General features: G+C 17.6%; 5 protein-coding genes across 5 annotated transcripts; 2 read left to right on the forward strand and 3 right to left on the reverse strand.

Moving 5' to 3' along the window:
• Positions 1-3,593: 3,593 nt before the first annotated feature.
• GAP45 (glideosome-associated protein 45, putative) lies at positions 3,594-4,190 on the forward strand (the record flags this gene model as incomplete). The annotated part of the gene is made up of 1 exon (XM_028679458.1): positions 3,594-4,190. The coding sequence occupies one exon, from the start codon at positions 3,594-3,596 to the stop codon at positions 4,188-4,190; it is 597 nt and encodes a 198-aa protein (XP_028535169.1).
• A 1,227-nt stretch (positions 4,191-5,417) lies between these two features.
• On the reverse strand, positions 5,418-6,847 carry PRELSG_1438400 (conserved Plasmodium protein, unknown function; the record flags this gene model as incomplete). Its single annotated transcript, XM_028679459.1, has 7 exons — positions 5,418-5,558; positions 5,619-5,672; positions 5,752-5,865; positions 6,009-6,214; positions 6,360-6,444; positions 6,534-6,599; positions 6,722-6,847. 7 exons carry the CDS (start codon positions 6,845-6,847, stop codon positions 5,418-5,420), a joined length of 792 nt encoding a protein of 263 aa, XP_028535170.1.
• Positions 6,848-7,776: 929 nt separating this feature from the next.
• On the forward strand, positions 7,777-9,503 carry PRELSG_1438500 (conserved Plasmodium protein, unknown function; the record flags this gene model as incomplete). The annotated part of the gene is made up of 2 exons (XM_028679460.1): positions 7,777-9,029; positions 9,431-9,503. The coding sequence occupies 2 exons, from the start codon at positions 7,777-7,779 to the stop codon at positions 9,501-9,503; spliced, it is 1,326 nt and encodes a 441-aa protein (XP_028535171.1).
• A 102-nt stretch (positions 9,504-9,605) lies between these two features.
• Positions 9,606-10,570, reverse strand: PRELSG_1438600 (conserved Plasmodium protein, unknown function; the record flags this gene model as incomplete). Its single annotated transcript, XM_028679461.1, has 4 exons — positions 9,606-9,647; positions 9,845-10,032; positions 10,236-10,278; positions 10,448-10,570. 4 exons carry the CDS (start codon positions 10,568-10,570, stop codon positions 9,606-9,608), a joined length of 396 nt encoding a protein of 131 aa, XP_028535172.1.
• A 1,425-nt stretch (positions 10,571-11,995) lies between these two features.
• PRELSG_1438700 (CAMP-dependent protein kinase regulatory subunit, putative) lies at positions 11,996-13,827 on the reverse strand (the record flags this gene model as incomplete). The annotated part of the gene is made up of 3 exons (XM_028679462.1): positions 11,996-12,993; positions 13,166-13,458; positions 13,808-13,827. 3 exons carry the CDS (start codon positions 13,825-13,827, stop codon positions 11,996-11,998), a joined length of 1,311 nt encoding a protein of 436 aa, XP_028535173.1.
• Positions 13,828-14,235: the final 408 nt, after the last annotated feature.

Raw genomic sequence — 14,235 nt, forward strand, 5'->3', positions numbered from 1 at the left:
TTAATTTTTTGCTTTATATATTCATAATTTAAGTGGATTTTCATTATATATTTTATTTAAATTTCATCCGTTTCTTTTTTCTTTGTTTAGATCTCAAAAATTATTTTAATTCTATTTTTTTTTTCTTAAAAGTCCTTATTTTTTATTAATTTTTGTTAGCATGCACTTGTATATAGTCTTTGTATTGTACTTGCATGGGTTGTATTTTTTTTTTTTTTTTTTTACCTTTTTATTACATTTTTAAACGAAATCTCATTGTTTCATAAATAACTGTTTATTCAAGTATTTTAAATATTCTTAAGATAACCTTTTTCTAAATCCAAAGAAAGCTAAAATGTCTCCTCCATAGTAACTCCTAAAAAGAAAAAAAAGAAGTTAAAACCTAAAATAACGTAAAAGGATAATGCTAAGAACATTCTATAAAAACTATTTTTAATAAAAATACAATATACAATATTAATTTCATAAATAGAAAAAAAAAAACATATATATTTTTTAAATTTATAATTATCATACTAAAAATAAAATACTGAACCAATTTCCTCCTAATTACTCATAATGCAATATGAAAAAATATTAATTTATAAATTAAAAGAAAAAATAAAAAGATATATACATAAATATATAGTCATAAATATAAAAACAAAAAAAATTTTATTTATAAATATAAAAAAAAAAATTTTTTTTTTATTACTTGGACTACCTTGTCTTTATAATTTTTAATACTTAGTACAAAAGAGCACGACTCCTGATTTAAATTCGATAATTTTTTATAATTTTTATTATTTCAATAACTTTCATAAAAACAATGAACATAATTTATTCCTTTTTATATACTTTTAAAATAAAAAAGAAAGAAAATTATTTAGACTACGAATAACAATTATTTTAAATTTCTCTATGAATTATGAATATAATTTTTATAATGTAAACTGGTCTTCATTGTTTTATATTTCATTTCATATTCCTGTATCAATTAAGCAATATAAAATTAAAAGATTTTACAAATCTAAGAGCACATCGAAAATATTCTTACTTTTTAATATTAATATACACTTAAATCATTATGGCATTTCTTCTTTGTCTTTAAACATTTAAATTTAAGGAGAAATTTATTTTTTTGTAGAGTTGGACACTTCGCTTAAATTATTATCTGTAAAATTAATATTAAAAAATTTAATAATTAAGAAATAATATCTTATAAAAATAACTCACACATTTTTCAATGAATGAATTGTATTTTACTTCAACACAAAAAAAAAAAAAAATATCAGTAGTAAATACATAATTTATAAAAAACTCTTATTATAAGTATCTCATCGAATATGTCCACATAATATATATAAATATTATGTATTCCTAAGTACATATAAAAAAGGTACGAATGCTGTTATACATTTTTTAAAACTAATTTTTAACTGTTCCTTTTTATGGTAAAACTATACTTTATCCAAATGAAAGATTAATGATATATCCAAAATACTTTAAGTAATAAATTATAAGTATTAAAATTAAATATTTTAAAATGTTTATTTCATTTTTTTTTAAAATTATTAATGCAACTAGATCTTTTTTTTTTTTATAAATGAAAAATATCTTGTGTTACAAAGTAAATACATGTATGTATGCGACTATTTTAATAATTGGAAATTTCCCATTATATATTATAAACAAAAGTACATTAATATTCTTCTATTAATAAAAGAGTTTCTTATGTAATTTCCTTAAATTTTTTCATATCAATAATCATTTATCAAAATAAAGTTTTTAAAACTAACTTCATATGTATTGATAAAATATTCTATTATTCTCAGTATATAAATGCTATAAAAACTTTTCTTACATAACTTGAGCATTACAGTATCTTATTAGCTAATATTTCTTTAATTATTTAAAATTAATTAAATTGGATTCATCGAACTAATATTATTTTATTCACTAATGCATCCATAAATTGTTTTTATTAGGAAGGGTTGAGAAAGGAAACAATAAACCATGTCTGTTATTTTATTTTTGAACATGACATGCTAACATAATTTTTATGAATTAAAATTTTTAATATAAAGCATAAGATAATTATTATATCTTTATATTGTTTGCCAATTATATAAAAGTATCGTAGGTTGCAACCCTTTTACATATAATCTATATGAATCTGAAATTTTGTTATTCATATTAAATCAAATTTAAAGATTAAATTACTAGTAAAAAAAAAAAACACTTAACTAAATATATGGAAATTTATACACACAATTTTCCATCTAAAAAGATAAATGATAATTTCACTAACAAAAACAAAATTTCTAAAGATTCATATATATATATATATTTTTAAAAAAATCTTAAAGAAATAAAAAGTACATTCCTAATAATAAATATTTATGTATATTATATTTAAGATTAATTAGTGAATAATTATAATTTTCAAAAGTATCATATATATATATATATATATATATAAATATTTTTTTTCAAAATGTTAAACATTATGTAATAAAATGAACAATATTAAACTTTTTTTTTATTTCTTTCATAATTGTATTATTTCTCAACATTATTCAAAGAGTTTTTTTTTTTTACTTTATAGTTGTATATTATTTTGCATGAATAAATCAGACAAGAAATATGTAAAATATTTTATTGTGTGCATATATATATTTTTTTTTTCCTTATATAACAGCTCATTATTTAATTAAAATGATTTAAAACAATTTTTTAAAACAATGTATTTTTTTATGATCGTTTTTCTATGATGTATTACTAGTTAATAATAAAATATTACTATTACTATTTTTTTTTTTTTATTTTTCACAATGTTGCATTAAAACTTCATAGAATTTAATGACATTGCTTAATTTTATTTTTTTTTTTTTCTTAAATATTGCATTGAATTTTTTTCTGCAAAGAGGTGCATTATAAACACATAAAAATTTGAAGTACATAACATATTTTATATTACTTTTTTATAGGATTTTCTTTTTTTTTTATTTCATTTTTTATAATTATTGTTACAATTCTTAATTTTTCATTAATTTTACTGTTTTTTTTTCTTTTTTTTTTTTATTTCCACTCACTCATTTTTACTATTTTACTTTATTTTTTATTTATTTCACTTTTTTTTCTTATCTTAAGCGTATTAATTCAATTATGTTTTATGTTTATCGTTATTTTTTTTTTTTTTTTTTTTTTTGTAATAAAATGTATATTCTTTAAAAGTTATAAAAATATAAATAAAAAAGGAAAAAAAAAAGGAAAAAAAAATTAATTGTATAATACTGTGTAATTATTAAATATTTTGTTCTTTTTTTTATTTTTAATAAAAAAAAAAAATTGATAAATTAATAAAATATACGAATATATAATATAAATAAATAAATTATAAAAAAAAAATATATTATTAAAATATATTAAAAATATACTATAAAATTTTTATAAATTAAAAATATAGATAAATAAACAGATATATGTAGTACACAAAAATTTAAAAAAAAATAAAATTTTATTTATTTTATTCTTTATAATTTTTAATAATTTTTATTAGCAATAATCTTAACAAATATTAATATACTTTATAATTCTCTAAATTTTATATAATGGGAAATGCTTGTAAAAAAAATAAGGCAAAGGATCCCAAGCGTAAAGATATAGACGAGCTAGCTGAGCGTGAAAGATTAGAAAAAGAAGCCGAAAAACAACGTGAAGAACATCCAGAAGAAGTTGAAGAGCAAAATGAAGAACCACCTGAGGAACCTCCTGAAAATGAGGAACAAGATGACGAACAAGAAGATAATAAGGATGATGAAGAACCAGAATATGCTACACAAAATGAAAGTAAATCATATGAAGAAAAACCAATAGATGATTTAGATAGATCGAATTCTGAAGCATATTCCGAATCACAACAAAAATATGACAATGTTAGTGAAAAAATGGAAACAGGTACTCAGTTAACATTATCTACAGAAGCTACAGGTGCTGTTCAGCAAGTTACAAAACTTAGTGAACCTGCACATGAAGAAAGTATTTATAACACATATAGATCAGTTACTCCATGTGATATGAATAAAGTTGATGAAACTGCAAAAGTTTTTTCAAGGAGATGCGGATGTGATCTTGGAGATCGTCATGATGAAAATACCTGCAAAATATGTAGAAAAATTGATTTATCTGACACACCTTTGTTGAACTAAAATGTAATTCATAAAAAGAAAGTAATGCATATTTTGATAAGAATTATATAGGTTTATGAAATATGTTTATACAGATTAACATACTTTTTTTTTTAATATTTCTAATAAGGTTATAAATACTTTTCTGACATTATACGTAATCATATATCTTTAATTGTTTTTATTATATCCATATTTATTAATTCAATGTAAAATAATGTTTACAGTTTTGTAATACATTATTTTTACATTATTCCGTTGTTGATATAACAAATTTACATGTTTATATTTAATAAAGATTTATACAGGTGCAAAAAAAAAAAATGTATTCAATGAAATTAAAATTAAGTTTTGATCATATTTTTACTTAATAAAAATTATATAATCTAATTAAAATTAATAAAAGATAAATACTAAAATAAAATAGAAATAAAAATATTTTCATCGTTATTATTATTATTTCATTTTATCTTTTTATTTTTTTTTTATTTTTTTTTTTACCTTTTTTTTTTTTAGATTATTTAATTATGCGAATGAAAATAGTTTTAATTTTTAGAATTATTATTTTATTTTATTTCATATCAAATGCATTAAATAATTATTTAATTTCCTTAATTTTTTACAGCCGCTTTATCAGTGAATAATAATTGTAAGCTTCAATATCCATTTGTTTATTTTTTTTTTTTATTAATTATATTTTTTTTTTTTTTTTTTGTTGAAAAAATTTTGTGCTTCAATTTTACGCTGCATATTTCTTTTTATATGTTGTATATGTTGACTTACAACCATATATATGCAATGCATACATTATAAACATTTGGTGCTTTAAAAGTAAATAAAAACGAAAAAAAAAAAAAAAATACTTTTATTTTCCATCTACAAACTTTATTTTAATGGTTAATAATTATTTATAATGTAAACAAAAAAAAAAAAGATGTTTCCATGAAACTCGAATTATGATATATAAAAACAAAAAATAAATTATATATTTATAATGTAAAATACTAAAACGCATTAATACTTATATATATTTTAATATATAAAGTATTAAAAATATAATTGTGTACTAAAAATATTATATAAAATTGGTAGGAACAAAAAAGAATAAAAAAAGAATAAGCAAACATATATAGCAAAAAAAAAAAAAAAACAAAAAAAAAAAGACGGCAAAAAAAAAAAAATTATCGTTTTGTTAATAATAGATAATGTGCATACATAAACTGGCAATATCCTCTTTATTTCGAGATATTATATACTACTATTAACATTAATTTTTTTTGATTTATAATGGTTTATCATTATTTTATTTAATTCAGATAAACCAAAATTTTCTATCAGCTCATTTGTTTCTTCTTCTTTCAATCCACAGTAATTAGCCATATTAGCAAACTGAAAAAATATATATATATATATATATATATATTATTATATTTTTTCCTTTATATTTACATTAAAATGTGGGTCATCATTGCTTTGTTTTATTTTTTGGATAAGGATGTTTATCTATAAATAGGTAAAAATAAATTTTCATAATTTTTATAATTCATTTTTATGATTAATTCCCTTTTTTTTTTTTTTTAACCATATGTAATAAATGAGTGGGATTGCAAAAGTATGTGTGAGTTTTATAATCAACAACAACAATTTTGTCACAATGATTTTTAAAAGAATTATTTTGATATTTTTCTTTAGTTTCCTATATAAAATATTTATTAGTAATTTTGCTAATATTTGTGAATAGAAATAATATACATAGATATTAAAATATTATTTGTAATTTCAATTAAGTTAATAATTCATATTTATAAAAGTTTTAAAGTTTCATCATTTATATTTTACCTCATAAATTTCATATAATTCCTCTAATTTAATGTGATTTAAGAGAAAATGGTTATTTTTTATTTCTTTCAACTTGTTAAAGTCATCATTAGTATCGTTCATATTAAATAAACATTTTTTTATCTTAGCATCACTTTTCATTAGATCATCATTAATTTTTTTATCATTTTCTTCATAATATTCTTCCACTTGATTTATTTTCTGAGCTAAATATATAAGCATAAATGTATTTCTTATTAACTCAAAAAATAAAAACGCTATATATTTTAAAAATCACATATTAATTATTTTACTTTATTATTTTATCTTATTTTATTTTTTGTTTGCTATAATAGAATATGATATATTAACCTGCTATTTCAACTTTTACAAATTCATTATGTAATGTTGCCTCAACATTTTTACATATTAAATTAACGCGGGATATATCATTATTCTTGTTAAATATAAAAAAAAAAAAATTATAAATTATTTTATTAGCAATATTGAGAACTTAAATTTTTTTTTTGTTTAATGTTATTTCACCAATTCTATTTCTTCCTTTTCCATACATTTTAATTGTTTGCAGATATATTCTATTTCTGATATTAACTAAATACAAAGATTATATATATTATAGCATCTCATTAAAAATAAAGAAATAAGAAAAAAAAAATATTTATTTGAATAGTATAAATTTATATTTTACAAATAAAATAGTTTTATATAGTTACTTCCTTTTCTTTTTTTTGCAATTCGCTTTCAGTGGTTTTTAATTCTTCAATTTGAATATTAATTAAACGATTTTTTGATTCTAAATCATTTATTTGATTTAGTAATTTCTCTAATCCTCCGTCCATTTTAAAAAATATGTAAATGTAAAATTAAGAGACTTAAAAAAATTTCAAAATTTTTTCCTATAGACAATAAAAAAAAATTTCTTAATAATAAAAAAAATTATATATTTTTTATAATGTTTTTATTTTACTTTTTTTTTTATTTTAAGAATTCAATAAATATTACTAAAATATATTTTTTGATAATTAAAAAAAGTATAGTTGTTTTATTTTTTCAATATTAATGTAAATACAGTAATTTTTCCACTAGTTTTTTTATTTACAACATAAAATGTAAAAACGAAAAAATATAGAATTTCATAATTTTATATGGTTTTTTTTTTTTTTTCTTAATATGTGTTGTTTTAAGGACTTCATAATAGTTCAAAAAATAAATTTATAAAAATTCGTGAAGTTTGTTTAATAGAAAATTTTTGTATAATTAATGACAAAGAGCTTTTGTAAATTTTAAAACAAATATTCAATTCTATAATATATGAACGTAAAATTATACATATATATATATATATATATATATATATATATATATATATATATATATATATATATATATATATATATATAATATAAATTTTATTATGTAAAGCAAAAATTAATGAAATTTAAAATACGTATTTATTTAAAATAAGAATAGAATCTACAAAAATTTATATATTACAGTCATTTTTTTATGAGATTAACTGCTTATCACATATACCTGACCTTTAACTACTTGAATGTTTATGTCAATATAAAATTAAATTTTTTTTTTTGGCTTTTTTCTTATTTTTATTCATGAACTATTAAATAGGTATAAATAAGAATAAATTTTTTATTTATAATTTTTTGTATTACGAATAAATGTTTTTGTATATAAATTATAAACTTGAAATACCTTAATTTTTTTTTTTTTTTTTTATTTATTTTGCTTATTTTCCTTATTTTTTCATTAAATGCTTCTTATAATTAGAAAAAATTTTAAAAATTGTACATTTCTGAAATATGGCAATGAAGAAATATTTAAAAGCTTTTTCTTTTTTAAAAGGAGAATAAGTAACGATATAAGCACATCAACTCAGTTGATTGTAAAATGTGTTAATGAAGCTTATAAATCTAAAAGTTTTAGTAAAATAAAATGGAATTGTATAAGTAATGACATTTTAAAAAATAAAAATGATTTTAATCTAAAAGAAATATTAAATATAATAAATGTATTAAGTCATTTGCATTTTGGGAAGAATATATTAACTCAGTTTAAGTCATTAATTATACCAAAATTAAGTGATCTTAAATCAAATTATATAACAAAAATTCTTATATCCTATATAAAAGCAAATATTAAAGACAATAATTTTTATCATCTTCTGTGTGTAAAAATTCAAAATAATTTAAATGAAATATCACATTCTTCTTTAATTAATTTGTTATACAATATAAACTTTTACTCAAATATGAAAAATGATCATTTATCAAGCATAGAAAAGCAAATTTTAGCCTATTTAGCGAAAGAGTTTCAAACATATAATCTTGATGGAAGTAAAAATATAAAATATAACGATAATATAAGTACATATAAAAATGAAAACTCAAAAATTAATGAACTTTTGAAAAAAAATACAACAGAAAATTGCACTAACCCTAACATAAAAAAAAATTCTAGTACAAAAGAGAAAAATGAAACAATAAATAATTTAAAATATTTTTATTTTGAAAATTATAATTTTATATTACTTTTTTATTCTCTTAGCCAGTATTTATTTGATTTACATTTGAAAAATAAAAATAATCCCATTAATGATTATTTTTTTAATCAATTAAACAAATGTCATGATATAGTAAAAAATATTATATTTCATAAAAATGAACTAACTTTGCTTGAAGAAATAAATCCTTTTCACACATTTTTATTATATAAAGCTTGTTTAAACACTATTTATACATTTGATGACAAATCTATACATAAAATTTTATTAAATCATATTAAAGAGAAAATAAATAACTTCATTTTACTTATAAAAAATAATGATAAAAATATAAAAGGACAAACTAATGAAATGATAAGATATTTGGATATATTAAAACAAAATTTAATTCATTATTCTGATAACAAAAAACTTCATTTTCAATATTATTTTAATAATAATGTTATGTTAATTAAAAGTATATTATCCATATTACAAGAAAAAAATAAAAACGACATAAAAAAGTAAAATTAATAATTATAAAATCTATAAAAATTAATTTAATTATATTTAACTTTTTTGAACAAATTTTTAAATATAAAATTGTTATTCTAAGTTATATATATATATATCTTAACTAATATAATTATTATTAATATATTTAGGAATAAAGTACTAATGTATTTATTATCTAATATTTTCTAATTTGTTTAAAATTCTATATAAATATACCTAAATAATTCTCTTATATAATTTTATATAGTTGGATTTATACACATATATATATGTATTTAAAATTATTACAATTTATTTTTTTTTTTTTTGTTTTGTTTTAATTCATTAAAGAAGTATATATATATATATATATTAATGCGCTATTTCTACTTTCTACATTTAAGTATTAATTTTTTTTTTTTTTTTTTAGATATTATATATGGCATAGAGAAAAAGTAGAAAATATACAAAAAATTCTAAGGTTAATTGAAATAGAAAAATAGACAAAAAAAAAATTTTCATTAAAAATTTAAAATAAAAAATTATTTAAAAAAAAAATAATAGTAATAAAACTATCTAAAAAAATTAAAAAAAAATATCAGAACTTATTCTTCAAAACTATTATTCTCAACTAAATCAATGAAATCCTGATAACAACAGAAGAAGAAACATAAATTTTAAAGTTACAATAATAAACAAGATTCTCACATATATTAATTTTAAGATAAAAATAATTTCTTAATATTTATTTATGCAAATTTCTACATTTTGTTGTATATATTCTTTTCTATATTTATATTTTCTTTTCTACTGTTTTATAATTTTATATTTTTTTGATACTTACAAAGTTATACTCATCATCATCAAAATCATCTATTTCTGTAGACAAGCGTTCATTTATTTCTGTTTCTGTTTCTAGAATAGAGCTATTTAATATATCTAGATCATTTAAGCTAGACATATTTAAAAGATGTGTATTTTTATTTTCTTTTATTAATCCATTTAAATTTGCTTGCTTTAAATTATGTAAACCTATAGTTTAAAATATTTTCATAAACCTATTTTTATATGCATATAAAATGATTTTTCTTAAATAATTTTTTTTGTATGCATAATAATGAAAAGCACTTAATTATATTATTTTTCTTTTTGTCTGTTATATATAAAAATTATTAAATATTATAAAAAATAATATAAAAATAAAATGTAATTTTTTTTTACTACATCATTTTTACCATTTAAGTCTTTATAGGTATTAATTTTGAATATGTGAGATATCTGAGTTTAATAAAAAATAAGTTAAATCAGTTAATAATAAAAAAACATTAATTTTTTCTTCATTTCTTTCTATATATATATATTAATATATTAAAGATTATATAAAAATTAATATTTTTTAAAATTATATTTTCAATAACTAATACTTTCATATTTTATTTTAACTTACTTTTTTTAAAATAAAACAAACGAAATTTAGATAATTTGCAAAAAATATACAAGTGTTAAACAAAAAATTTCCTATATTTCGTCCATATGTGGAAAATAGTATTATTGTTGCCAAATTTATCATTTTATCCTTTTTTTTTTTTTTAATTTCTTATAATTTTAAATAATTTCTTTCATTAAAGAATAATGTTAGTAAATATGATTTTACAACAAATTAAAAAATAAAATGCTAATTTGCAAAAAATTTTAAATGGATATAAGAAATAATTTTGCATTTTAAAAACAAAATTTTACCAAATAGCACATAAATGAATATTTCAGGTATTTAATAGCTATATTTTAAAAAAATTTACATATTTATTTGCTATTTTTTTTAAAAGATAAAAGTTGTGATAAATTGAAATTTACATTTTTTATCAAAAAATAAGAAATAATTATATATTGAAAAAAAAAAATATATATATATTTGCACAATATTTATTAAATTTTTTTTTTGAAGAATATTGTTTTATAAAAAGATAAAAATATCTACCAAAAGAAAAATTTGATACATAATAAAAAATAATTAGATGAAAAAATTAATTATTAATTTTTTATCTTTTTTACATTATTTATGCCTTCTTAAATTATTTCTAATATCTCTCTATTTCATTTTACTTTTTTTTTTTTGCTCATTCAAATGTGTAATATAAAAAATAATATTTTTCTTTGCATTTCTCCTATAAAGCTAAAATTATATGGATTTGTAAATAAAATAATTAATGTACAATTTTTTAAGAAATTTTTTTTTTATATTTTTTAATATTTTAAGAATTTTTTCTTTTTTCTACGTGTTATATGGATAATTTAAAAGATGAATTAAAAAAGAAAAAATTATTTCTGCACATACATTTATACTAGATTTATATAAAACAATATCTAATTTATTTTACTTAAAACATTTAAAATTTCTTTAATTTTTTGCCTTTATTTTTTTTAAAATACTAAATTAGTTCTGCTTATATGAGCGGATATATGCTTAATAAAAAGCTACAATATTTTTAAATAAAAGTTTTAACAGAAAAAAAAAAAAAAGAGGATAAAGAGTTTATAAATGTTTTTATGACATTTTTGTAATAATAATATAACATTTTGGATACAATTATATGATTTTTTGTTTTTTTTCCTTTTTTATTATTTCAATAAATAAATATATATGTTTATATTACCTGGAAGCTGTAACTTTTTAACATGATTGAAAAAAAAAAAAAGAATAATTAAAAAAATAATGTAATTTGACATAATTTTTTTTTTAATGATGAATATATATATTTTTTTTTAATGAAGAAAAATTTAATTTGTAAAACATTAAGCTATTATATTTTGAAGTTAACTAATTTTATAAAAAATAAATTATCATTATAATCTTTTTTTTTTTTTTTTTATTTGATCATTTTTATATGTCTTGGATTTTTAAAATTCTATATAAAATTTTGAACGTCTCTATATTTTTTTTTATAATTTTACATTATGTTATTTCTTTATTTCTTATTTCCGTACTTTGAATGTATTAATTTCCTTCAATACAAGTTATGTCTAATCCTAATTGTTTTAAAACATCTTTGTAATTTTCTACATTTCTATATAATATATCTTCAACTGGACCTAATAATCTTTTAAAACTTTTTCTATCTAAGTAAACAACTTGACAAGATTTTTGGCACTTTACAGTAGCAGCTCTTGGTTGATTTTTTAAAAGAGCTAACTCACCAAAATAATCTCCTTTATTATATGTTTTAATTACCTTATCATTTTTAAGAGCTATAGCATTTCCATCAATTAGCATATAAAAAGTATCTCCTTCTTCTCCTTCTTTAATTATAATTTCTTCATCAGAATAATTTTTTGATTTCAAACAATCAGCTACTTTTGATCTTTCGTATGGATCCATATCTTTTAATATAGTAACTTGTTTTAAAATATCTTCATACATTTGCCTTTTTTTTGCTACATTATCTTTTATTATGTAAGTAAAAGATTCTCTATCGAGTGCCCATAAATGGCAATCAGTCAAAGCTGTAGCTGTTGCTGCTCTTTTTGAATTATACAATAATGCTAATTCACCAAATACATCTTTTGACTTTAATATTGTCAATATTTCTTTTTTGTTATCTTTAGTTTTGTATATTTCCACTTCCCCCTGATCTATTACGTATAATAAATCCCCATCATCTCCTTCATTTATTATATTCACACCTTGTTTTACGTTATTGTCAAAAAATGCATTTAAAATAGTTTCAAATTCTTTTTCATTTAAATGATTAAATAAAAACGACTCATTTAATGCTTCACGTATTTTCAATTTTTCTTCCTCATCTTTTTCATATACTTTTGCCACAAAATTTTCCTTTTTCTTGTTCCATTCGCCATATGCTTCGGCGCTAACAGATAATCTTTTATTTTGTCTTACCTCTATATTTGCAATGTCAGATTCCTTTTTTTCTATCTCATTATTGTCTATTTCACTATGAAATTCTGTTTCATCTCCATCACTTGAATATTCTTCATCTGAAAGAAAAGAAAGATAATTTTTAAAAAAAATTCAAAATTTAAAATAGAGAAAAAAAGAAAAATTTTAAATGGTAAAAAAGAAAAATTTTTTTTCAGATTCATTTATTATTATAATGAAATAACGAAAAAAAAAAAAAAAAAGGATATTATATACTCTTAATATACTTACTAATTATTTGATTTTTATTTAAAGTAATAACAACTTGCTTATTTAGTTTGGAACTATCTTTACTTTCTGTACTGTCATTATTTGTTTTAGTTTGTTTTGAGTCATTCTCTTCTTCTCTTTTATGTATTGAAGGTTCTTTTAATAAAAAGTCCTTCTTTTCAGTATTTCTATTATTTTCTGAAACGATATTATCATTTCTTACATTTTCATTATTTTGTCCTAGTTTATTTTGTATTTCCTTTTCCTTTTTAATTGATAAATTTTCATCCGCCGATTTACCTTTCCCTTGTCTCCTTTATAAATAAGTATATAAAAATGAATAAAAATGTTAATATATTTTATATAATATTTATATATATATATAAACAAAATTAAAATATATTTTTTCTAAAATCATTTAAAAATATATTTGTATTTGTTATTTTAAATCTCTAATATTAAAAATGTAAGTACTTGCTCTTTTTATATTATTTTTCTTTATATATTAATACATATTATCTTTTTATATTATTTTTAATATTATTAATAATTTCAAATGATATGATCTTTTAGTATCAATCATTTTCGATAATACATTTTATTCTTATTTTATTGCATTATTATATTCTTTTCTTTTCTTTTCTTTTCTTTTTAAAGTCTTACCATGTGCACACATTGCCCATTTTATACTTCTTGGGAATTCTCTATTTGTTCAAAAGGTTTAAAAAAGAAAAGAAGAAAACATAAATTTATTATTAAATTATTTTAAAAAAATATATGTGAATATATAAACTTTCAAATACGAAATTTATAAATTCAACAAAAACGTATACATATATAAATATGTGTATGTATGTTTGTATTTTTTTTTTTTTTTTTTTTTTGATATTTTTCTTAAAACTAAATTTTAATTAATTTTTTATATTTTTTAAATTCTTTATATTTATAATATAAATATAAACATATTTATAAATAATCTTAAAGAAGTCAAAGAACTAGGCACACATGTAAACAAAAAAAAAAAAAAATTAAAATAATATTTTTTAATGTGCACAGTATATTCTATGAATTCTTAAAAATTGTCTTGAATA

This window comes from Plasmodium relictum (genome assembly GCF_900005765.1).
Source record: "Plasmodium relictum strain SGS1 genome assembly, chromosome: 14".
Taxonomy (NCBI): domain Eukaryota; phylum Apicomplexa; class Aconoidasida; order Haemosporida; family Plasmodiidae; genus Plasmodium; species Plasmodium relictum.